The 25,143-nt window shown below is 49.7% G+C and overlaps 1 protein-coding gene across 4 annotated transcripts in view; it reads left to right on the top strand.

Moving 5' to 3' along the window:
• Positions 1-25,143, top strand: part of TMOD1 (tropomodulin 1) — a 30,467-nt gene continuing 5,324 nt past the window's right edge. Inside the window, exons 1-7 of one of the 4 annotated variants that reach the window (XM_037372920.1) lie at positions 1-158; positions 11,994-12,157; positions 14,108-14,264; positions 17,364-17,483; positions 21,480-21,569; positions 22,058-22,188; positions 23,701-23,808. In XM_037372920.1, the coding sequence (XP_037228817.1) occupies positions 12,038-12,157; positions 14,108-14,264; positions 17,364-17,483; positions 21,480-21,569; positions 22,058-22,188; positions 23,701-23,808 (726 nt within the window). In that variant the 5' untranslated portion in view covers positions 1-158; positions 11,994-12,037. Of the gene's footprint in view, positions 159-11,486; positions 12,158-14,107; positions 14,265-17,363; positions 17,484-21,479; positions 21,570-22,057; positions 22,189-23,700; positions 23,809-25,143 lie in introns of those variants that run through there. The other 3 variants (XM_037372921.1, XM_037372919.1, XM_037372922.1) reach the window with 3 other exon arrangements.

The following is a 25,143-nucleotide window of genomic DNA, read 5'->3' as shown; positions in this document are numbered from 1 at the left end:
GCTGTGCCGAGCCCGGGCCCGGGCACGGACCCCCGCCCCCCGCAGCAGCGGTGCCGGCGCGGGCAGGACGCGCCGCCCGGGCTCGGCACGGCACGGCACGGCACGGCTCGGCTCGGCTCGGCACGGCTTGGCTCGGCTCGGCTCGGCCCACGGGCGCGGTAAGCGGGTTGGTTATCTGGGCAGAATATTTGGCCGGCACCGGCTCGGCATAAATAGCGACCGCCTCCGCGCTACGTGCGCCCGGCAGCGCGCAGGGGCGATGGGCTGGGTGTTGGGGCACCCTGCCTCCCTGCCTGCCTGCCTGCCTGCCTGCCTGCCTCCCTCCCTGCCTGCCTGCCTGCCTGCCTCCTCCCCCCCCTAGCCTGCTGCCTGGCAGGCAGGCCGGCCGGCCGCTCCCGGAGGGTCGGGGCGCTGCGCCGGGAGTGCGCGGAGCAGCCGGCGGGCTAAGGCAGGCGGTGTCCCCGGTGTGCGCGGCGGTGCCCCGCAGCGGGCGGGGGGGGGGTGGGGGGTGGCCACGGGCGGCCAGGGCCGCTGGTGGGGCTGTTGTGCGGCTGTTGCGTTTGTAATCCGGGAGCTCTTCTGGGAAGTGGTTTTTCGCGGGATGGATCGATAGAAAGCTGCGCTGCTTTTGTACGGGAAAAGTAGAAATTAGCGGGGGAGAGAGCCCTTCGGTCCTTGTGGTGTTATTTTCTGTGGCCATACTTTGTCCGGCTTGAATTAGTCACTGCCTTGCTTGAAATGTGCAGCCTATCTCCAAGATAACTTTCGTTCACTCAGCTGGACGCAGCTCCTGCCCTCGCACACGTGCCATCCTGATGTGCTCATCCATATGCTTCTGCTTTTGAAATGTCCCTGGACTGTTCGTTGGGCAGGACCTGCCCGCTGCCCCCCTTCTGGACCGGCTGCCCTAGCTCTAGGCAGAGGTCCACTCTCTAGCTGCTTTACATCTTTCCTTGGGTATAGCACCTTGAGCCAGAAAAGTGCTCATCCACGTGGCTGAGGTTACTTTAAAGTGTATGTAAAATCCCTTCACCACATATGACCTGCCAGTTCATGCTGGAGTGAAGAATTTCTCATCAAAGAGACAAGAAGATGCTGAGAGGTGGCACCTGCTCTCAGACTATCTGATAGAGCAAATACTGGGCAAGCTTTTGAGCATGCAAGCCCTACTTCAGGTTATGGTAGTGAGCACTTCGTCTTACGCATTCTTGGAAGGAGGGGCTGGGCTGCAATGCTAAAGCCAGGCACCGTCCTGCTAGCACCGCAGTGCCCGGAGCCAAACGGCTTTTGCAGTGGTGTAGAGGAGCCTGCACTGTTGTCTCCTGACAGCTTCTGTGCCTGTTGCTCTAATGTACAAGTCTTGTGGGGAGCCGCTGAGGGAACTGGGGTTGTTTAGCCTGGAAAGGAGGGGGCTCAGGGGGGACCTTGCTGCTCTCTACAGCTGCCTGACAGGAGGCTGTGGGCAGGTGGGGGTTGGTCTCTTCTCCCAAGTAAGAAGTGGTAGGACCAGAGGAAACGGCTGCAAGTTGCGCCAGGGGAGGTTTAGATTGGAGATTAGGAAAACTTTCTTCACTGAAAGTGTGGTGAAGCATTGGAACAGGCTGCCCAGGGAGGTGGTGGAATCACCATCCTTGGGGTTATTTAAAAAACTTGTAGATGCGGTGCTTAGGGATGTGGTTTAGTGATGGGCTTGGCAGTGCTGGGTTAACAGCTGGACTCGATGATCTTAAAGGTCTTTTCCAACATAAATGATTCCATATGTGTTTGGGTATTCCAACAAGCGTGCTGCATTGTATGGTCACTGCTGCTCATTTCAAGGTCTCTGTTTTCCCCCTGTCAGGACTTCCCGCCCCCTTCAGCATTGCTTTGTTTTCTAGCCTGACTCATCCTGTTCTTTTCTCCACGCATTTCTCAGCTGTGATGGTCTGCTGGCTTTTCTCCAAATGATATGGTTTTGCACAATCCTCAGAAAATGTTGCTGCCTTGCCTCCTGCTCAGTGTGTTTGTGAAAGTCAAGCAGATGTGGAGGCAGCCTGGTCTATCTCACTACTGCTTTCCTTCGCCCACGTTTTACTTCCATTTACCTAAAGGACAGTTTGGCTGATCTTTTCAAGAAATCCTGAATGATCCTTCTGTAAGAAGCACCTGTCTGCTGTTGCTAGGTGTTTAACTCTATCCCCCAGAGCGATGTGCTACCGAGTGTAATGTTTGCAGATTAATTGTTTTACTTTTCTGTTTGATGCTTCACTGTTTTCCAGGCATGTGGAGTTTTTGTGAAAGCCCAGCACAGCTCAAGGGGAGGAGGCTGGCACCTGCTTTCTGCATTTTTTCCCCTGTGTAGTTGACAGCCATCTGCAAATCATGAGCTAGGAAGACTGTCTTCACTTCTCTATTCTAGGCAGGGATTAGTAGTCAAAATGTGTTTATTTTGTAAAATTATCAGACCCTTGGAAGAAACAGGAGATTAGAATTGTGTTTCTTGGCTCCATGTTGCTAAATGGCCACATGTGTTTTGTCACACGACCCCAGAACTGCCGGTGGCTCAACAGTTCTCTAGTCCATCCCCAGCTCATAGCAGATCCTTCTTCAGCCAGGGAGGTTGTGGCTTCAGACCCCCAAAGATGGAGACCCCACTCCCTGGTGCCCTGCCTCAGAGCTGTATCACCCTCCTGAGAGGAGTTCTTCCTACTAGTTCATGGTGAATGAGATAAACACATATCAGAGCCTATCCTGGCTCAGACCAAAGTCTGTCCAGCCCAGGGTGCGCTGGCTGGCAGCACCCCTGGGAGAAGCATGGAAACAAAGCTACAATCATGCTTCCCCAGAGCACTGCCCCATGCCAGCACTCTGTGGTGTAGTGGCTGTCCCAGCTGCAGGTGGCATCTTTGTTTCTTCAGGCCTTAGAGGATTGTGCGAGGGTCCCACCTCTGTTAAATGTCTCGTTCGGATTTGGTGCACAGCATACACCACAGGCTCATTGCTGCTGGAACAGTACTCGTTTTGCTCTGGCATTCATTAAGCATCAACCTGTCTAGGGCTTGTTAGCAGCACCGTGATGGAGCATTTCACTTTCACTTCTTCTGCTTCAGACACACAAGCAGTGGGGTGATATCAGGAACATGCAGATGTAGGTGTGTTACTAACAGCTTGCTGTGCTTTGCTCTGGGCAGTCTGGTAGGGCTTCTGTTTTACAGGACATCACCATCGCCTGCTGGAGTCCAAGGTACTGCTCAGTGCAAGGCTGGAGCCTTTCTGCTCCTGTGTTCATATGGTATCCATCAGGTTCAGCTGCTCCCTGCAACTAGAGTGTTCCAGAGAAGCAGCAGTCCATCTGAGGACCGAGAGAAGTTCAGGCAAGAAGCCCAGGACCCCTTTTCAAAGGAGATTGTGCTGGCTGTGAAGTTTCCAAGTGGAAGGATTCAAGTTACAGAGCAGGAACTGAGTGCATGGTGTCACTAATGACTCAAGTGTGCCCACGTGTTTTTCATAGGGATTAGTAATTAACGATTTAAGTACATGCCAGGTGCGTGAGAGAACTTCACCCCAAATAGGAGAACGCATCACTGTATTTGCAAGCATGTGCCTTAAAAATATGCAAAAGGGAGATGCAGCTGGAAAGGTTTGTGTTTGGGCTTTGGCAGAATTTGACCCCATTGACATGTTGTCTGGTCACCAAACATCCAGGTTATTTGCTGGATGGCCCTGATGAGAAAGACTGCTTGGCAAGAGCCAGTACTGGTTTGTGTGGCTTGCAGGCTGCAGGAGCGTCGAGGAGGGAAGGGCCAGGAGAAACAGGTAGTTCCTGAGTACTGGATAAGGAACTGGGTGAGCTGCTAGCACACAAAGAGAGAGGAAGGTCCAAGAGCATGCAGCCAGTGTAAGACTCACCTCAGCAGCAGTGGATGAAGGGAGAGATCACTTTAGTCAAGCACAGGGAGCTTCCCGTAGTGTGTGCATGACCTCAGATGCCAAGCTGTTTGCTGTGGAGCTGTCAAGTGGGAATGTCAGCTTCAGCGTGAGGATCCCCGTGGGACTGAAGCAGCAGCATCAGTAAGTGTTGTCTATGGCGTGTGGAACTTCATTGCTGTAGGATTCTGGGCGGTGATGATAACTCCAGATAGCACTGAGTGTTCTGCATGGTCAGCATTTCATTTAGAGAGGCAGAAGTCACGGTGTGCTTTGATAGATCCAGGATGCCTCCTTCCAGATGTTTCTTTTCAAATACAAATTTTAGTGTGTCTTAGCTTGGTGGCTACTGGTTGTGGGGTTTTTGTCAAACTGGAGGAAATCCAGGTCTTCCTTAGAGAAGTCTGAGTTTCCTGAAGGGACCGCAGATTCCCCGCTGGATTTCATTAGGCATGAGCCTCTTGTAGGGAGGCTGAGAGGGCCTCAGCCTTTCTGGCTGATGGCAGGCTTGCCTGGAACTATGACGGGGTGTGCTGACCTCTTGCTTTCTGCATCTGACATGACGGAGCTTCTCACTGTCTGGAACATCCCCTGTCTTCTCTCTATCCACTCTTCTCAGCCAGGGCATGAATGTGCTGGCACCGTCCAACTCTGCTGTGGAAAAGCTAAGGGATGAAGGTGGGCACTGCTCGCTGAGCAGGGGCTGGATACATCAGCTACCTTGTATGCTCTATTTTATTTGTAATCGTTCAAGATGATGCTTGGCTACTCTGCAAGCTGCACAAGGGCTTCTCGGTGTGAGAAAGCTGCAAAGCAAGATGATACTATGATAGTGTCCTGGAGGCTGAGTGACTCATCCTCATTCTGCAGAAGCAAGGGGCTTAGTCAAGGTGACCTTCAACAATGAGTCTAAGCTCATGATGGTTTAACAGTTTGTTTTAGAGGAAGGCAGCTAAACTCCCTTGTGTTGAACGAGAATCAGAATTCAAACTTGGATCACAGCAGTGAGGACTTTGCTTCAGCTGGATAAACTAAGTGAGTGCAGAAAACAAGTTTTTGTGAAATGCAGGGGATCAGCTTGGAGCCTGGTTCCCATCCTGTGTAACCTCCTCCAATGCAGAGAAGGAATCAGTTGGACAGACCTACACATTCTTCTAAGACCCAGTCACAGAAAGTTTAGATGGGTGAGGGGGGTCCTCTGGATGTTCCTAGTCTGGTGTCCTCCTCTGAGCAGGCCTAGCCCCAGAGCTAGATCAGGTTGCCCAGGGCCTTTCCCAGTTAAGCATTGAATGTCCAGGGATGAAGATCCCACCACCTCTGTGGTCCCTGTCCAAGGGCTGCACCACTCTTGTGGCAAGGAGTTTTCCCCTTGCCAGAACTTGTCCCCATTGCCCCTTGTCCTTCCCCTGATAACCTCTGTGGAAAGCCTGATTTTGTCTTCTCTAGAAATCCTTTCCCTTTAGGCATGGGATGACTGGCTGCAATTAGATCCCACTGCAGCCTTTCCCTCTCCAGGCCGAAGAAGTCCGGTTGCCTCCACTTCTCCTCACATCTTCTGTGTCCCAGCCTCCTGCCCATCATGATGGCCCTGCAATGGAGTCTCTTTATCCTGTCAAGACCTGCCTTCTACTGGAGATCATCAAACTGGATGCAGCATTTAGCTGCAGCCTCAGGGATGTTAAGCAGAGAGAAATACCCACCTCTGTGGACCTCCTGGCTAGATGCTTTCTAGTGCGCCTCAGACTGCAAGTCCAGTGCAGAGATATAGGAAGTCTCTTGTAGCTTTGACAAGACGTTTCAACATCCTGTACATTCAAAGTGGTGAGGCAGAGCCCAAGCAGACCAACAACGCTTGACACTGCAGCCTAGGTCTGTATTTATGCATTGTTGAAAGATGCTTCCCTCTCTGCCTGAGACAATGAGCCTAAAAAAGAATCTACAAAAAATATGCAGGAGACCATTCCCTTAAAAGGACTGGCTTTAGATGCCTATCTTCCTTTCATTTCTTCAAGCCAAAGACTTGACGTTTAGCAAGAGCAAAGTATGTTCATTTGAAATGGGGTAAACTGCTGGATGCCTGTCCCGCAGGGACGGGGCACATGGTCACCTGCAGGGCCACTGCTGGGCTCAGGTTATGTCTGCCAGAGAAGGGACTGCTGGCTCCATGTGTGACTTTCGTACCTCTGTGCTGAGAGAAGAGTGGTCCTGTACCAGCACATCTGCATTTACTTCCCTTGTGACCAGGGTAACTGGTGATAGGAAGCACCCAACAGTCGATACTTTCGATGTGTAAGGTTGTGTGATGACACTGGGGGCAGAACCAGCACCCCCTGTCCTCAGCTCTGATTTCCTACCGGGTTTTGCAAAATTCTCAGAGAGTTACATTTTTAGATTTGGTCTTGGAAGGAGCTGTTGGGCATCTTTCCCTCTGTTGTTAATGGATCTGGCCGTAATTCGTTGGTCCCTTCTTGAAACTCTTGGGAACTGGTGATGTTGGCGTGCTCAGTGACTCAAACAGCAGGGCAGCTGCGGAGTCAGGCTCTTGCACACCAGCACCCAGGTATGCTGGGATGCAAGGCCAGGGTTTGCAAGTTGTCCCATGAGCAGCAAAACCAGCAGAGACTCACTTTTTGGTTGATTGATGTCCTTCATGCCTGCATCCCCATCCTGTGTCTGCCCCAGCTCTACCACTTGTAACAGCTCCCCCTTCTTCAAGTGCTTCTGGTTCCCTCCCTGTCCCTAGACATCCCTGCAGATGCCCCAGCTCTCTCCTTCATTCCCTGACAGTCAGCCAAAGGAGATGCCTAGGCTTGCTCCACATTATGCCTGTGCTGATGGACCCTTCGCACACGTGTGCAGCTTGACAAGAAATTAGGGTTTGAGTCCTGTGTGAGATTTCATTAGAGTTAGGTAGTGGCCTTAAAGTTTATCAGAGCACTTAGAGGCCACATAAAAATACAGTCTTCATTTAGGAAACCATCTGGAGCTGATATGCTTCCCTCCTCTGCAGGGCTTGCTTCTTGGTTTTACACCTGGGTGATTCACTGAGGTGCATGCACAGAAAGCACTTCTCTTGAGTTTATAGGAAATGGTCACCCGAGGTACGTACGTTTTCTCAAAAAACAGCCCTGGCATTTATCTTTAAAGTTATGCTAAAAGTCAAAGAAAAGTAAAAAGGAATTCTAGCAACTACAGAGGGGCTTGTTGACATTGGTTTGTTATTTTGGACTGTAAAAAGTAATAGCTCTGAACTTTGACTTGGGTTTACATTTCAGCTATGAAAAAATCTCATAAATCAAAACCCTGCGTGAGTCAAATATGAACTGTTCTCGAGCCAGGTTACCCCTCACAAGGTTAACTTCTGCCTTCAGTGCTCTTAAAAACAGCTTTCATCCTGAATAGCCTTCTGCCTTCAAACTTGGCAGTTTTTCCAGAACCATTAATACGGTGACAACAAGCTGGTGATGCTTGTTGGCAGCCTCCTTATCTCAGGAACCAAAGCTTTGGTCTGCTTTCTTATTTCAAAGCATTGTAAAAGTCTCCTGGCAGGTTTGAGGGTTGTCTGGGGTGGGGGTTGTTTGTTTTTTCAGCCATGGCTCTCGTCAGGAGGCAGAGTACACAGAGTTCCTGTCCTCTGCCTTTTGCTGGCGATTCGGTGCGGCAGATGACTGGGGGTGCACTGGACCCCCCGCCTGCTGCAGTCCCCGTGGCCGTGGAGGTGACAGCTGCGTGCTGCAGCCTGCCGCAAAACGCCAGCGTTGGGCTTGGCTTGAACAGGTGACAGAATTTACCACTGAAAAGTCCTGTATCTTTGCCGAGGTTGGTTGCTCTTTCTCCCCACACACATACAAAAAGAAAAGGGCTTCCTGTAGTTTCCCACTGTTAGCATGCTGGTGCATGTGGGAGGCTGTGCGCCGGGAGGCTGGGCTCCGTGTTGCACAGCACCCGGGGGAAATCAGCCTCTATTTTTCTAAGACGTTTTTGTGTTTTCTTGGAATTTGTCTTGCTCGCTGCTGTTTCTGTCGCTTTACCCAGTTCTGCTTTCTCATTTGTCCTTTTTCCTGGGGTTGTCAGAGCACTGAGGGATGATCCTGCAGATGCTCTGACTCAGCTGGTGCTGCTCCGCAGCCTCCTGGGGCAGCCTGTTGCAGCCTGAGCCCATTGCAGCCCTGCTCCTGCCCTCCCTGCTCGCCCACCTGAGGAGTATGACCACATCCCTGTGGCTGCCCTCCACAGTGGATGGGATGCAGTGGTCCCACAGGGGCCTCCTTCCCAGGTCTCAGCTGGATCCCTGCACAGAGGCTGGTGCTTCTCTTGGGTTTCGGTGCCCCAGAAAGGGCATGGTGCTGCAGGGGGGCCGTACCGGTGCAGAGCACTGAAAGGAGTATTTTCAGTGTCATGTGGGATGCTTTCCATTTTCAGTTCTTCTACAACATCCATTTGTTTGTTCAGTGGTTTTGGACCCTTCAGAAAGAAACTATTCCACCCCCCTTATAATCACAAATGTTGCCTTTTTGTTTGGTTTTGTTTTTCTGTATTCATGATAGGAACAGTTTTTCCCTGTAGATGACCTGTGGTGTGCATTCACCTCGCATCCAATTTAATTTTTCTCCTTGAAACTTTCTATAGGTCTCCATGCATACCAACTTTTGTGCTCTTCAGACTTCCCAAGTACAAGTGTTTGGGCTGTCTTCTCATGTGTCTGATGAATACTTTGGACAACGAGACCTAGTATCTTGCTGTCTTGGTAGTTAATATGAATTTCAGGTTTTTGAGGACTTAAAGTTTTAATTGTGTCAGTCTTGTGCAGCTTCTATATATTATGTATATATTTTGATGTGATGCTTCCTTTGTTTACTGAATGAAAAGCGTGTTGGTAAGTTTAAGGAAAACCAGCAAGAAATCAAAGCTGCCCTCTTAGAAAGGCACTGAGAATAGATTTGATGGAGCAGATTTGTGGTGAATTAGAGTTAACTCTTTCCTGAATGTCCAGAAGTGTGTGGGTTTAAAATGTGAATATAATACTGCAGTTGTGCTGGAGGATCTTGTTAGTTTTTTAGAGTGTGGGTGTCGGTGGGGGGGACACCTGTGTTAAACAATGCTTGAACCCTGACATGGCTCAAGGAGCGCTGTTCGTGGCAGCGGGTGTTTCAGCCCGTTGGATAAATGAAAATAGTTAGGCTTAGGCAGAATTCATCTCCTTTCTTATTTTTGGCACTATAAACCCCTCTTGCCATTTAGAGCAGATGCTATTTTGCTCTTTCTCCCAGCACTCGTTAGCAAGATAGGGTAGAAGAGGCCTGGGATGTGGAGATAAGTGAGAGCCAGCAAGTGTCCTAGTCCTGGAGGCTGTGCGGGGGGACGCGATGCTAAACCCACTCAGCTCATGGCACTGAATGTCCTGCCACCGCAGTCACGGCCGGTGCTCCCAGTGCGCGCACTGCAGGAGCTGCGCGAGTCATTGGCACCGTCCGGCTGCACCAGTGAGGCTGCGAGGGCACTGTCTCCTCCTGGCAGCTCTGCTTGGTGTGTGTAGCAAACAAACTTCTCCCTGCGGGGATTTCAGCTGTGTTTCAGCAGGCTCTGCACCTGTCCTCAACCCTCAGGGCCTTTGCTATATGCAGTCCCAGCTTCATATCTCTGCAGGATGCTTTGAAACCTGAAGCATTTTCCAGAAGCATTGCCTGTGCATGCTGACATCCGACATCTGTCCTGCCTTTTGCGTCTCGGTGCTGACAGCCTCTGTCCTTCTGGCAGGAGGCAGCAAGGTCAGCCCTGCGGAGGCTGCGCCCCGGTCCCCACCGAGCCGCCACTTCAGACTACCCCGATTGCCAGGAAGGGGCTGGGGCTGCCGCCTACAATAGTCATCCACATGTAGCCAAGATCGGAATGGCTATGTGCGTGGCAGATGTGGACATTTTGAAGCCATTACAGGGAATTTAGCAGCCTCAGGGGGGTTGTCCTCTGCCTTGCTGCCTGCTCTTAGCTCCCGCTCCTTCCACAGAATAGCAAAAACTGAAAATTGAGTGTGAAATACAGACTGCTTGAGGTTCATGCACTTCAATCTAAGGCCGCAGTGGCACAACACATCTCCGGATCCAGGTTTAGGCTGCTTTTGTAGGATCTCCTGCATCAGAGTAGTAACAATTGCTAAAAATCCAAGCGTTCGTTCGTGGGTCGTTGTGATAAAGGCTCTGCTTTTCTCTGTGCTGACCAGCAGCGCAGCCTTGCTGGGGCCAAGCTGCTGGTCGCAGCTGCTAGCCTGACGAGGGCACAGCGGTGTGGGTGGCTGCTGCACATCAGTATTGTTGCTCAAGGTGCTGAGCGCTGCAGGGGCATGGTGAAGCCCCCGAGTGCTGGGGTCCCCACCGCCTCACTCGGCCAAACCCACTGCGCCCTGCAGCCTGCGCTTCCTCCGTCACCCCCCTACTGCTCTCGACTCTAAGTGCCACAGGTGGACGGTTGCCACATGGAGCAAAGCAGGCCAACAAAAAGCCAGTTTTCACTCCCTCAGCTCCCAGCTGTGGGAGCCTGGGGGGCTGCTCTTTCCATCCAGTAGGCACCATCTCCTGGTGCTACACCTCCTAAGTGGCGAGTGGCAGGAATGTGAGTGATGCAGGAGTTACCACCACACCAGTGGGGAACCAAACGTCTGACCAGATGACAGCTCTAAATTTAAGGGCTTGCTGTCGAGCCATGTGTGCATTAATGTGCCCTTCTGTGAACAAGCTAAAGATAATTTTCCTATCTGGAACAGCAGCTGTGTTGCAAGTTGTATAAAGAGACTTCTCCGCTAATGAAGAGCAATCATAAGAGCATGATCTGCCCGGAGAGGATGAGCAAAGCTGGAGAGATGTGACTCGGGGTAGAGCTCTGATGCTCTGCAGAGGCCAAAAAAAGGCCATTTATAGAAACTCAAAAGATGTCTGGCTCCTTGAAAAATGCACAGGCCTCGCTGTTATTTTAGTGTAAGTGCCACTTGAAAGAATAAAAAGACTTTTTTTAAAACTGTAGGAAAAATCACTTCCAATTATCTATGGTTCAATACCCTCCACAAAAATCAAGCCAAAAAAATATAGATATGTGCCATGTAAATAATATGTAAGAAATGTAAACAGTGCTATGGAACAGAAGGAAACTTTCAGAAAAAAAGAAAAAAAGCAGAGTTGGATACACTCTTGTGTGTTGTAGTGAGTGTATTTATAACCCACCTGCACATTTTAAACAAGTTGACCTTTGTAGAAGGTCTACTACAGTCTTAGAGCTGGCAGAGGTCCATTTACGTGTGTGTGACTCTGTATGGCGTTTTATATTAGGCGACGCGGGACAAACCCCTGGGTCATCAAGGATTATCCGGATAGGTCATTCACTATGCTACTCCCACTTCTTTTCCTCAAGGGTTGTTTTAGACATGCGGTAACGCTCAGGTCAGCTGCTTAGCTCGCAGCAGTGCAAACACGTGTGCTCTCGGGGAAGGTGGGTCACTAAACAGCACGTTAAACTGGCAGCCTCCTAAACGTGAGTGGATAATACTTCCTGATCTCCTTGTGGCTTTAAAACATGGGAAGGAGTGTCACACACTGTAACCTCATGGAGGTTTACAGGGCTCAGAGATACTCAGTGATGTTACAAATCTGTTTTCCCATCTGGTGACATTGTTACCTGGAGTGCCATGTGCAGAGAGGTGTTACTGGGGGGCTTCTAAGGGCATGAGAGCTGCAGACTTTATGATTTCTGGTTTATTGTCTTTTGAGAAAATAAGTGCCCAGGATACCTAACATCTAGCATTGCTTGGAGAAAGACATCTCTAGCCAGGGTCCTGTACAAAGTACTTCCTCAGTGCTGCCTTGGGAGTCTGTGGTGGAGCAACGTGCTGCTGAAATTGTGCCGCTCTCATGACCGTGGGCTGTTCCTTGCATGTGGGATATGGACCAGGGGGCCCCTGAGCAATCTGACCTGGCTTTAAAGTCAGCCATGCTTTAAGCGTAGATCTTCCGCAGCTCGGTGGTGTTCGGCATTCCCCTGCCAGCCAGGCTACAGTGCTGTGTTTCATGTACTCAGTGTTATGCTTCTTGTTTTCATTTCAGGTCCTGTTTTGACATAAAAGTGAGATTCACGAGACTCCTCTAAGATGTCTTACAGAAAGGAGCTAGAAAAATACCGAGACTTGGATGAAGACAAGATCCTTGGGGCTCTGACAGAGGAGGAGCTCAGGAAGCTAGAGAATGAGCTGGAAGAGCTGGATCCTGATGTAAGTAATTTTTACATGAGATTTGCGAGGTGGTAAATCTCAGTAGTTGTGGGGGAACGGGCTACATTAGTAATCTGTATTTAAGTGGGATTCTTTGCAGAGCCTGTGCTCAGTGCAAGGATGGAAGAGACTGGCTGTAGACGAGCAGAAACAGTTTTGGCATCGGAAGCGTGGGCTGCACCTGGGACTTTGTTTCTGTGGTATTCCCCTGCCCTTGCCTGGGCACACATGCTGCAGCGTGACAAGCGCTGTGATTTGCAGCACCGATGTGAGCCAGTGCTGGTGCAGGGCAGGACATCTATGGAAACTGGATTCTGCTTCTGATCAGGCCACCTTGGAGGGAATGTTTTGGGTTTTGTGGCATGTTTGGCTTTTTTTCATAGCAGACTTGAAACGGTCTGTATTTTCCTCCATTTAGGCTGAAATCCAGATCCCAGAGTTTTGTAAAATGGGATAACTGGGTTTTTTTTAGCAACCTCCCAACATCAGCAGGAGCTGCGCATATGCAGATACTGAGCCTGTGGGTGCCAAGCCCTGAAAGCTTTTTGGAGGCAACGTTGTCCTGTGGCTTTAGCAGGGGACATGCAGAGCCAACTGGCAGGCCACTGGGTTACGGCAACGTTAGATGATGAGGCGGCTGGGCACTGCCAAGTGAGAAATCATTCCTGCAGCATGCAGTTGGTCTTTCTGGGGGAAGTGATGGGCAGTGTAGGTTGCATCATCAGTATTTTTAATTGCAACACAGGAAAATAATTAAGAGGTGGCAGGCTAGCTCCTGGGATTAAGCTGATGGGCTGGTTACAGCTGCCTCAGAAGACACAGAGTCAGGCAGCGTTCTGTGAAAGGTGTGGAAAGGTAAAATATTTGCCAACATTGTACAGGTGTAGCCTGAGTACAGGAGTTAAAGCTTGGTCACCTCTCACAGCGCAAAGCCTGAGGAAGCAAGCTGTTTCCTATGCTTCCCTGCTTGTGCATTAGCACAGCTCTCCTCTGTTGCTCTCCAAGCTTGCCTGAATGTAATTGTTTCCTATTAGTCATTTTCCTTCCAAGGCTTTTCAACGATACAAATTTAAATTACAATGGATTTCTTCTGTTAGGTGGGCATGGAAAAATTGGCATGTTGTTCAAAATCACCTTGGATGTCTTAAAAAGTAAACATCGACTTCTACCCAGCAAGCCTTTAAAGAACATGCTTAGTGGCAAATCTGGGAATAGTCTTACTGCATTAAGGCTGTTCTATATTTAAATATAAGCAGGTGCTTACGTGCCATATGTGTCAGGCACAAAGCAACTTCCCATGGTGTCTAATGTGACTGAATAACAAGGAGGCAGTTCAAAAAAGGGCTGAGGTTCACAGGGATTTTGATCTGCAACAGAGTGACCTTCTTTGCGAAACCCTGCCTGTAGTTTTGTGATGTGTCATGAAAGGCAGAAGAGACCACCAGAAAAGATGGTGTGTGCAAAGTTCTGGTTCTGTGAAAGGCCAGAACTTACTGGGACACATGGAGCATGTAAGCACTTGGACAGATACATATAGGGAGGAGAAAACAGGCTGAGTTTAGCAGCTCAGTTCTAGCACTATGACTGTTGCAAAGAGGCAGCAGAAATGGTGAGAGTGTGGGAAAATGCTAGAGGAGCAGGAGGTGATGGCTGAGAGCCCCCAGAGAAAGAGATGGAGCTGTTGTTATGGAGAAACAACCACTTGGCAGCACGCAGATCTTGTAATGGAGCCAGCATTTGAAACTGGAGGGGGGAAGGAGCACCACGTGTCTCAGAAAATGTGGGAATCGGTGGGGTTGGATGGAGATAACCTTTGACAAGAGGAGACGCAAATTGTCCAGCAATGTGGAAGAAGGACAGTGCAATGAGGAAAGTGGAGAGGGGACAGTGTTTGGTGGATGGGGATCTCAGCCTGCAAAGATAATCTGTGTTTCTCCCTTCTGTGCCTAGAATGCATTGCTGCCAGCAGGGCTCAGGCAGCGGGATCAGACACAAAAGCCACCAACTGGCCCATTCAAAAGGGAGGAACTCATGGCCCACCTAGAAAAGCAGGCAAAGGACGTTAAAGACAGAGAAGACTTGGTTCCCTTCACAGGTGAAAAGAGAGGTATGGTTATCCTTTGCACCATGCTGAGCGTGTCATGATGAAGGCATAGCGGGTGCACAGCAGAAGGGTTGTGTCTGACCTGCAATGCTAAGCACAACTTCATTCTGATACCACTGGGGTGGTGGATCTGCTCTCTCTGCTCTCTGGCCCCAGCCCAGGCTGGCTAATAAACTGGGGTGTGCTCAAGAGGTCTGTGTGCTTGCTGATTTGGGTACCACCTGATATGTTGTTAAGTGATAGGCAGAGGCTGTACCAGTGTGCAGCCTCTTTCCATCCCCATCCCACTGCAGCTGTGTCCAGCTCTGGGGAAGACATCATCTTCTGTCCTCTCCTGTTCATTCTCTGCCCTGTGCTCCTCTGAGCTCTTCTGGCTGCACTCTGTCTTCCACCATTGCCTTTCATGCTCCAGTCCCAACACTTTGAACTTCATCTCGGTATGGAGGCACTCCACAGCTCCCCTCAGCTGTGATGATCACAACACTTCCCACCTAGTCACCTCTTGACGGCCCTGGCCTTGTTTCCCAGTCCTCTGCAGCTTGCATGTTCCTGTTTTGCTGCATCTTAGCTTGCAGTGACTGCTGCGTCCCTGCTTGGCGTGGCCCTGGGGCCTGTGAGCAAGGGACTTGCTCTGCCTCTCCTCTGGTATCTTTTCCTGTTCTCCTGGGACATGTCCCGTTATCCAGAGGGCTTTGCTGCTCCCATTGCCACTCTGAATATCGTCCGACATGGGATGCGGTCTGGTCAATTCCTTGCCTCATGGTTCTAGGAGCTTCTCAGCAGCTGTTGTGTCTCACTCCATACCACAGTGCCCCTGAAGCTGAAGATCTGGTTGTATGCTGTTTGCACTACTGGTTGCCCCACGTCAAGAAAGAAGTGCTGAAAACGTGGGCATGTGATCCTGTTTCCCAGCTGAGGTCTTTCTCAAATCTGCCTCCTTACTGATCCATGTGCATCTTTAAGAAAGAGCTTGTGTTAAATCTGACAATTTAGTAAAACTCGAGGTGGTATTTTTGGCAAAAAAAAATTAGTTATCCTTGAAAGAAATAAATGAAAAGAGTAAACTGAGTGCTGTCAGGAAGAGCAATCAAGCAGCTTCAAGTATAGCCCAGCCCCGCGTTCTCCACCAGCCTGGCTAGCCCAGCAGGTAGTAGCAGTGCTCTGCATGAGACAAAGGTATTTCAGGCATTTTGAGTCTTCAGCATCTGGTCTGAGCTAATCGTATTTCAACCTGATATGATCTCAAACACGTTAAACATATTTTCACTTGTAACGTGCTGTTGAGTGAAAACACTACTTACATTGACCGTGAGCCAGAGGTGGTAAATTACATAGTTCACAGTTGTGGCAGAGCTGGAAATAAACTACCACGTTTGCAGTTCAGAGGGTGATTTATTAGTTTGCCGTGGGAGGTGCTGTCCCTGGCTGTGCTGCCGGACAGGGTAGGAGTTGGTCTGTGCATACACGCTGTATTATGATATATAGTGCTGTGTTTGCATACACAGTTTAATTTAAAGTTCAAACTTGTAATAAAGCATGACTGACATGGGAAACTTGCCAAAATTAAACCCCAGAAGTTTTGATGTCACTGAGATATCAAAAGGAGTTACTGTGTGACGGCAGAATTAAGCCTGCCCTGTTTCTCCTATTCCCTACTGAACTGACCAGATGCTGTGTATGGTTTGCCAAGCTGTGTGTTTGGTGGGACAGCGGTGCCGGGTCTCCGCACCAAGCCAGAGCCCAGGGCCAGCCCTTCCCACTCATTGTGCTACAGAGTGCCCAGAAGGTGCCTGGCCATGCCGGCACATGTGACACTGCACCTATTTTTGCGAGAGCAGCTGTGTCCCGGGAGGCAGATTCCTGCCGTCTTTGTTGGGGCGGCAGCGTGCAGGCAGGAGATGGGGTGTTTTGCAAAAGGCTGTTTATAGCAGCCTCGATTTCCTACTGCGGAACCCCAAAGCGCAGTTGCTTTTTCCTTGAGGCTAAATTTAGCCCCTTCTGTTTCTGCACATCCCTGAGCAGCAGGATCTTTGTTTCTCCCCTTTGGTGCCACTGACTCTGGTTTCAGGCTGGGGACAAAAATAGTCCTAGCTGGCATGCCGGGCTGAGACCTTTGCACTCGCTATCTCTCTGCAGTGATCCTGGGCTATTTCAGGGAGAGGACTGCTCCAAAATACCCTGGGATCCCTCCTCCTCCCCGTCCTGTCCCACAGCAGGGCTGGGTTTACTCAAACAGGCTGCTCCCTGCTACTGTGTTAAAACACTTACAAGCCTCTCTCTTTTCTCTGGTGGTGGGGGTGGTTGCAGGTAGGTGCCGTGCTGTGAAATCTCAGACCTGACTTGTAGGGAAGAGGCCTGTTCCTTGGCTTGCTGCTGTCCCAGGAGACACAGCATGGGGGTCTCCACCTGGCATGCCCTCCGTGTCTCTCCCCCTTGTCCTACTGCTCTCTGTAACAACATCGAGCCAGACCAGCTGCCCCAAGCCTCCTTGCATCCCATGTGCTGGAATGCTACCTCTGCCTGCTGCCAGGGCCCTTCCACCACCACCTTTCCACCTTCTTCTGGCTGAAGTACCACCTGCCCTGCCACCATGCATTCAGAGTTTAGCAGCAGGAACTGTCTCAGTGGTGGGATCAGTCCTGCTGGGTGCTGGGTGCAGGCCACTGGCCTCTCTTTGTCCGTGTGAGAGCTGGCAAATCTCCATCCCTTTTAGGAGAAGCAGCACAAACTCTGTCCCTTTCAGAGAGGTGAAGTCCTGCAGGGTATGGCTGTGCATGGCTTTCTGAGCGCTGCGCACTGAACAGTCATCGTCCTGTGCCAATGGACTGTTGGGTTTTAGTAGCTGCAGTCCTCTGCGTGCTGGTGAAAGAGTTGAGCTCCACAGTTGGAGGTGTCTGGCAGGTGCCTCCTGGCTGGCATCACAGCAGGACTCACACTGAGCTGATGGGATGGGATTCAGTGTCTCCTCTTATTTTTCTCTAGGTCCTTGTGCCCCCTCTGTTCTTTCCACTATGCAAATCTCACCCCGTGAAAATGCATCTGCATGGCTTGTGAAGCAGGTGTTATAGCTCTACTGAGAGTGACCTCACTTTGCATTTATAGGAAAAGCTTGGATCCCCAAGCAGAAGCCAATGGATCCTGTTTTGGAAAGTGTGACTCTGGAGCCGGAACTGGAGGAAGCCCTGGCTAATGCCTCTGATGCAGAGCTCTGTGACATTGCTGGTAAAATAGTTTCATGTGAATTGAGAGTTCAAGTTGTTTGACTACTAGTTTCTTTTTGTTCGTTCTTTTGCAGGAAATCAGCTATTGAGCTTTTTGTTGTTTATCTGAATGCTGTCAGTTTTGACAGGATTTATTTCTTTATTAAAAAAGAAGTGTATATTTAAAGTTACTCTCAGCCCATGTGATTTAAGCGGGAGCACAGACCAAAGCTGAGGAGGGAGAAGAAGGATTTATCAAGGGAACAGTGTGTGCTGTTTGATCTCTTCTGTATCTGCCACTGAATCTTGCAAATTGCAGCCTGTCACCTTTAGGAGCACAGCTTTCCTCAAGCCAAACCTCTAGGAAACAATCAAGCAGACTCAGTGAGAACGTGAATTTCTTGTGCAACCTCTTAAAGGCGCTGTCAGGTTAGAGCAGCGTTTCAACAGGTGCTCAGGGCTGCTTTTTGTTAATCATAGAATGACAGAATGATTTGGGTTCGAAGGGATCTTAAAGATCAAACAGAGAGATTTAGATTGGAGATTAGGAAAACTTTCTTCACTGAAAGTGTGGTGAAGCATTGGAACAGGCTGCCCAGGGAGGTGGTGGAATCACCATCCCTGGAGGTGTTAAAAAAATGCCTGTTTTAAATGTGGTGCATAGGGACATGGTTTGGTTTAGTGGCGGACTTGGCAGTGCTGGGTTAACGGTTGGACCTGATGATCTTAGGGGTCTTTTCTAACCTAAATGATCCTGTGATTCTAGGATCACCTAGTTTCAACTCCCCACCGTGGCAGGGACACCTTCCACCAGCCCAGGTTGCTCAGATCCCCATCCAGCCTGGGCTTGAGCACTGCCGGGGATGGGGCATCCACAGCTGCTCTGGGCAGCCCATGCCAGCACCTCGCCGCCCTCACAGGGAAGAATTTCTTCCTAATACCTAATCTAAATCTACCCACTGGTTCAGATGTTGGGGAACATGAGAAGTAATTGGACAGTGTACTTACAAAGGGGAGAAAGGGTTGCGGATGAGGGAGGCAGGGTAATGACACTGAGGAGAAGCCAAGAGGGGTGAGGAAGGGTCAGTGTATAGTGGGGGGAGCAAATTTTAGGGAGGTGTAGGTGGTGGCAGTGGGTGTGGGTTCATCTGCTGTCCTGAGGCACGTTCCTCGTTGGTACCTTGTAATACAATAGGAATTTTTATTCCTATGACACCTCACAGCAACAGAAAATAGTTAAAGAGCTTTTCCAACACCTTTTAAAGCTATGGATTTCTTGCGGTTCGTGCAGTTGGTTGGTGTTGTGTTAGCTCAGGGGTGAGGGAATCCAGCGTTAAAGGTCGGTGCACCTCACAGTGACTGAGAAGCAGGCTGGAATACACAGCGAGCTGGAGAGGGGGCTGGAGCGATTGCAGGTGCTGTTCAAGCTCTTCACCAAGCTAAACAAGCCCTGTACAAAGCAAGGGCAGTTGTGGTCCCTGTCCGAGGGGGGGCTGCACACTGCCATGGTAGGTAAGTTCAAGCAGTGTTCCGCTGCTGCTTTTCAGGCAGTGTTGTCTGAGTGGAAGTGACCCCCTGCTAGCCTCATTGCTCTGCCTCTGCAGAGATGACAATATTGGTGTCTTGCTGAAGCCAGTAGTGTGAACTTAGCTCTGTGAGTGGGGTGGGATATGCCATGGCTGGAGGAGCATATGAACACCTCCTTGATGCTTTACTGAGCTCACATGTCCCCTCCTGGTCTAGAAGTCGATGAACGTTTTTCAGTGCTTGTTTTTTCCGGCTCTGTCTCCTTCAGACTTCCAGACCCCCTAGCAGTCTCCTCCTTGCCAGAAGTCTGTAAGGTAGCCTGTAGAATAATCACACCAACTAGACATCTTCTGCATAATAATACCATATTCTGGCTCAGAAATGTGTTTCTGCATTAAGGCTTCCAGCATAAGTACCTTGGCCAAGCAATGCATCTCTGGGGTTTGCTTTTTTACTGTACTCCTGTACTTCTGTAAAGCCCTGTCCTATAAAATCTGCCTTTCTAAGCTCCAGATCTGTGCAGCAATTATTTTCACAGAGAGATGCTGTTCAGGGCAGCTTGTTCAGCAGTTGTCAGGAGAACAGTCTTGAAGTGGCAGCAGGAGAACTGTTGTGATACAAGCTGTGTTGAAAACTCAATATTGACAGTGACAGCATTGCTCCTGCCTATTAGCAGGGCTCGTTGTCAGCCACAGTGTATTGGATGCCTTCCTTGGCTGGGCCAGTAGGATTGCTCTTGTGGGTGGATCATAATGAATCCTGGAAGGGCTCCCGTGCCTTTGGATAATAAACAGTAAGCACCAGGCTTAACAAACAGCGGGTCCCTCTTGGCTACTGGCACAAACTCCAGCCCCTCAGAACCCTGCCTGCATGGTCATAACCGCAGATCCCTCCCTCTGTCATCAGTCCAGGTATTCACAGTCCTGGCTGGTGGAGAGCTTTTGTTGTCAGAGGAAACTGCGTTTGGGGAGAGGACATGTGTCCCCAGATGCTGAGCCTGCAAATCACTTCTACAAGCTGTCTTGCTCTCCTGAAAATTCCGGCTGTTAGTACATGGCAGAGGAAAGGGCTGGCTGAAATACAAACTCAGAGTGCCCAGCCTCACTCAGACATGCCGATGGAGACTGCTCGGCTCTGTGCAGTCCAGCTGGGGGTGGGCTGGGGATGGTGTGGGGAAGTGGGTGGTTTGTTGACACCCTTTGCTGCAGACTGGCCTGCCCATGCAACCTGGACCTGGAGCCACAGTGAGCTGTCACCATAGCAGATGACATCCCTGTGATGGGCCTTGGGGGTAGCCTTCTCCTGCAACTGCCAGCCCTTCTTGGTCAAAGCACCGAACAAATGGTGACAGACTCATTGGTGCCAAACAAGCATAACAGGAGCAGTTTGTGGGAAAGCAAAGTGCCTTTGTGGTGGCATGCATGAATTTTATGGAAAGATTTGTTCCTTATTTATTGTAATCACTGTGCCCATGTGGAGGTCAAGATCTGTTCAAATGTGTCTGTTAGTTGCAGGTATTGGTGTGTCAGGATCTTCTTTTAGAAAGTCATATAGTCATTTACAGGGAAAAAAAAGATTAAAACCCAGTTTATTTTCAAACATGAACTTTATGTGAGTAGCAAGGTTATTTTTATAAACGGAATCTTTGCCCAAGTGTTTTTAAGCCATTGGCTTCCCACGGCTTATTCGCAGCTGCAAGAATGTCAGTAGATCCCCCTGGGCACATTTCAATGTGCATTTGCATATTGATTTTGCAGTCATAAGCCTGAGACGCACAAATTGGCAGAAGTTTGGGGTTTAGGCTCTTACAGCCTTTCAATTTTTTTCATACCATCACTTCCTGCATTTTGACTGAGCCAGCAGAGCTTTAGCCTCTCACCATGTCAACTTCCAAGAGTACAAAATCAGTTCAAAGCATACCACCACCCCTGCTTGTTGTGGAGTAAAAGCATGATGTGCATTGTCATGCTTTAGATGACAGTCACCTCGTGTGTTGCTGCCTGAGGGGTCCGTCTGGCTCTGTGTGGAGCACAGCTCATCACAAAAACTGGACTGTCACAGTGTGCAGCACATGCCCAGGTGAGCAAGGATGAGGACATGCAGGCTCCTGCTGGACTGGGCTCCTTAGATTAAATGCTGCCAGTGGCCTTTTTTGTGTGTTTTGTTGTCTTCCCCTCGCTGTTTCTGTGTGATCAGGTTGGCTGCTGGGAAGTCTTTGCTGTTTGTCTGTTTGTTGTCCACAAGATGACGTTCTTCTTCTCCTACGGATCATGGATTGGAATCCTACCTTGGGATAAATAAGGGAGCACATTTGAGCCCTGTTATTTATGACAGCTGGGGGGCTTGATCCCACCTTTGTGTATTCTGTGCTTGCACAGAGAAAGGTAGTGTGCTATGGACCCCCGTCCTGGGCAGCATGACATGTGTGCAACCTTCCTGGCTTTGGAGCCTGCAATTACTCAAGTCAAGTTCTCCTTTTCTTTCTCTGCAGCCATCCTTGGCATGCACACCTTGATGAGTAACCAGCAGTACTATGAGGCACTGGGGAGCAGCACCATCGTGAACAAAGAAGGGCTCAACAGTAAGTGATTTAGAGTGTTAGCAGGATGCAGTGTTTGGCTTTGAAACTGCTAGCAACGTGGGAATTATTTTTAGGCTGAAGGTTGGAGCTGTGAATGTCAGAGCAGCCTGTGATTGCTGGGGCCGTCTCTGGTGCATCCTTGCCCTGAGTGAGGCGGTGCGGTCTCAGGCTGCTGCCCTGGCACTGTCTGGGAGCTGGCACAGCCCAGGGAACAGCCCCACAGGCAGTGTGCCCTCCGTCACCCAGTTTTGGACCCTGAGAGTGCCTAACAGCAGGCACTGGCTGTCCTGTGCTTGTTGGCCCCAGTGCTGCGCGGTGTTCCTGGATGCGTGTGAGCATTAAGTGGAGCTGATGAGTGCTTGTTCAGTCGCTTCTCTTGCATCTGTTTGTCAGTCATGCTTCCCTCTCCCAGCACTGCTTCTGGAAGAGGAGAAACACACCCAAAGAGAATATGCTGCTTCACAGGGTGCTTTTGGTTTCACTTGCAGGTGTGATTAAGCCCACACAGTACAAACCAGTTCCTGATGAGGAACCGAACTCAACAGATGTGGAGGAAACTCTGAAACGAATACAAAACAATGATCCTGACCTTGAGGAAGTCAACCTTAACAATATTATGGTATTTTCTCCTTTCTACTCTCTTCTTTTAATAACAGGACCAAACATTTGATACACAGAATGCAGAGACCAAGTACGTTTTGCTGCACAGAGTAACACCACAACGCTGTCTGTAGCCAGACAAGGAACACCAGTACTTCCCATCTCCATTTTGGGCAAACAGGGGTTGTTGCCTCCTGTGGGACAGTGGTGTGGGGCTGGTAGCAGGAGGACTGCTGTAGATGCCTGGAAGAGCAGAGCTGTGTTGAGGATAGTTTGGGACACCCAGCTGCAGCCTGTCTGGTCAAAGGTGTTCTTAGGTTGCTTTAATGGTTTAGTCAGGCACATTGGTGGAGGGGCTGTTTCATGTAAGATAAAGTGGTGGAAGGAAGAAGGCTTCCTGATCCTGACACTTGCCATGAAAGCAGGAAGGAGCCTCCCTTCTTGCACGTGAGTCCTGTCCATCTCCCACCCACCCCTTCTGTGGGACTCCTTTACTTGTTGTGGAAAGGATATCAGGACAGAGCACCACTTCTTGTGTTCCCCCTGGGACACATACACATACTAAAAAATACAGGTCCTGACCCCAGGACCCCCATCCCATGGGGTCTGTTGAATGACGACATATTCAAATAGCAAGAACGTGCTTAACTGCACATGCGTATTAAAACCACTTGTGCCCTGATACCTGTGCCTTTCTATAATGAAAATATTTTCACTTTCATGTATTTTATTCTGGCTAGTGGCCCTGAATGTCTCTTGAGGACTCCAGGCTGAGGACCTGGCAGGCAGGTGCTTTTTTTGTGCTGGACTCAGGACTTTAGGACACAGTTTTGAGAACTGGGAGCTGGCAATGGAGATGATAAGCCGCTGTGCTCTGTGTTATGGCTCAGTAGATGGCCTTGACTATAGGTGATTCCACGTGGTGGGATCCAAATGGTGTGCCAAGAAGTCCAGGCTGAGGATACCACTTAAAATTTTAAACAGGTGAAAATTTGTGCATCTGAAAAGGGTATATGAAGTGCTTGGTAAGTGAAAAATACTCATTTTGTAGGAACTCAGAATAAGCAGCATGGATTTATTTTCAGTGTTGAAGCTAGCATGGCAAACTTTCCTGAACATTTCAAATTTACCTGAACATGACATTAATGTTGCTCTGTGCTGTCATTCATATTAAAAGGTTCAGGAGCAGTGTTGTGTAGGCTCATGAACCCTGGTTACATGCATCCCCACAATGCCTGCGTTTGTAAGTATCCGAGTTCCTGGGCATAAACAGCAGAGATAATGTAGCTTCAAATCAAGCCAGTAAGCTGTGAGCAAAGTGGGAAATAGGATGAAGGCATTGCCATGCTCCTTAGGCCATGCTGATTATAGCAAGAGAACTTTAAAAAACATTTATTGACCCCTTCCTAAATTACTTAAGTGTATTTGGTGATTTGACCTTGTTAAGAAATTTGAAATATCATTTAAATGTGTTGAACATCTCTTCATATGGAAGATGGCCTAAGACAGGTGTCTGCATTTCTTTTCACAGAATATTCCCATACCAACTTTAAAAGCTTTTGCAGAAGCGCTGAAAAATAACACCTACGTGAAGAAGTTCAGTATAGTTGGGACACGGAGCAACGATCCTGTTGCTTTTGTAAGTACTGCCAGGTCATTGTCATAGAGTTGTGACAGGAGCTGTTCTTGGACAAGGCATTTTCAGAGTTACTGACTGCTTTTGCACCCAGCATCATGTTTGGCACATCCTGCACCTCTGCCGTTTGGTACAGGTGCTGCAGTTTCGGGAGCACTAGTGAAAGCCGGCGACAGACAGGCTTTGGTTCCTTCACTTCCTTTTCCAGCTGCAGAGATTTCAGGACACAATCCTTTAATCCCATTCAGTCTCATATGCACCCTGAAGGATCTCCCAGAAAAGGAGCAGCAGATGAGAACTGACTTCCTAGTGGTGTTTTGTAAAAAGCAGTTTGCCTCTCTTGATTTATCCTACATCAGGGCCACGACATCTGTTTCTGTTGGTACAAAGCCATACGCTGCTGTGTCACACCTGGCCCTGCCCTCGCATGTCTGCTCTGGCTCTCTTTCATACATGAATTTGTGCAAACCTGTGCAGAAGCAGGACTCTGCATTTCTTATGTGTGGTCTCTGTGGTAAAGGGTCTTTCTGGCTGTTCTGGGTGGTCTTAAATACCAGCGGGGATGCAGAGAGGTGCTGAGCATTCTGCCCGGCTCTCAGGCTACCTTCCAGGCTGCATTCTTGCACACTCCTCCAGCACCAATGCAGCCAATTTTTGCTCTTCTTTACCCAGGCCACCCCTACCTACCTCCATGCACACATGTTCACACCACCAGTTGCCTGGCAGAAAAAAAAACCTTTTTGGAGGGCAAGTACAGCCCTCACGTTACTTCAGGGACTCTGGACTGCGGAAGAAGCTGGTGCAGGCAGCATTGATGCTGTTTGAGGGCTTGTGGGTCACGGTGCAGCACAAGGGGAGCTGTGGTGCCAAGTGCTGTGTGAGTGGGTGCAGGTCAGCCCTGCCACTTGGGCATCACCTGCTAGTCCTCCTGCTTCATGATGTAGACAGGTCCTCCCATGCAGCTTATGGAATGAGATCATCAGATCAGGTCAGGGAAGTTGGGAGTGTGCCAGCCCACTTCTGGTCTCACCCACTGAGGGGAGCAAAAGTGATTAATGTGGTTGTGAAGCCACTTGGGAAGATGTTTTGGACGTGGAGAATGCCTTGTTGTTCAAGACAGATGCTCATCTCTCTGTCTGCTGTGATGGGAAGCATCTCAGCCCCACACAGGAGCAGTGCAGGCAGGGAGCAGATCAGGTGGGAGGCAGGGCTGACCATGCTGGCTTTAGAAGAGGGACAGATGAAGCTGTCACAGAGCAGCCACAAGTGTGGGCTGTCACCTTTTGGGGTGGCCCTAAGGGTTTATCCATACAAGGTTTTGCTGCGGCATCCAGCATG

This window comes from Falco rusticolus, chromosome Z, assembly GCF_015220075.1.
Source record: "Falco rusticolus isolate bFalRus1 chromosome Z, bFalRus1.pri, whole genome shotgun sequence".
NCBI classification, from domain to species: Eukaryota; Metazoa; Chordata; class Aves; order Falconiformes; family Falconidae; genus Falco; species Falco rusticolus.
Note: the sequence above shows the minus strand (reverse complement) of the source record. Positions and strands in the feature narration are given on the sequence as shown.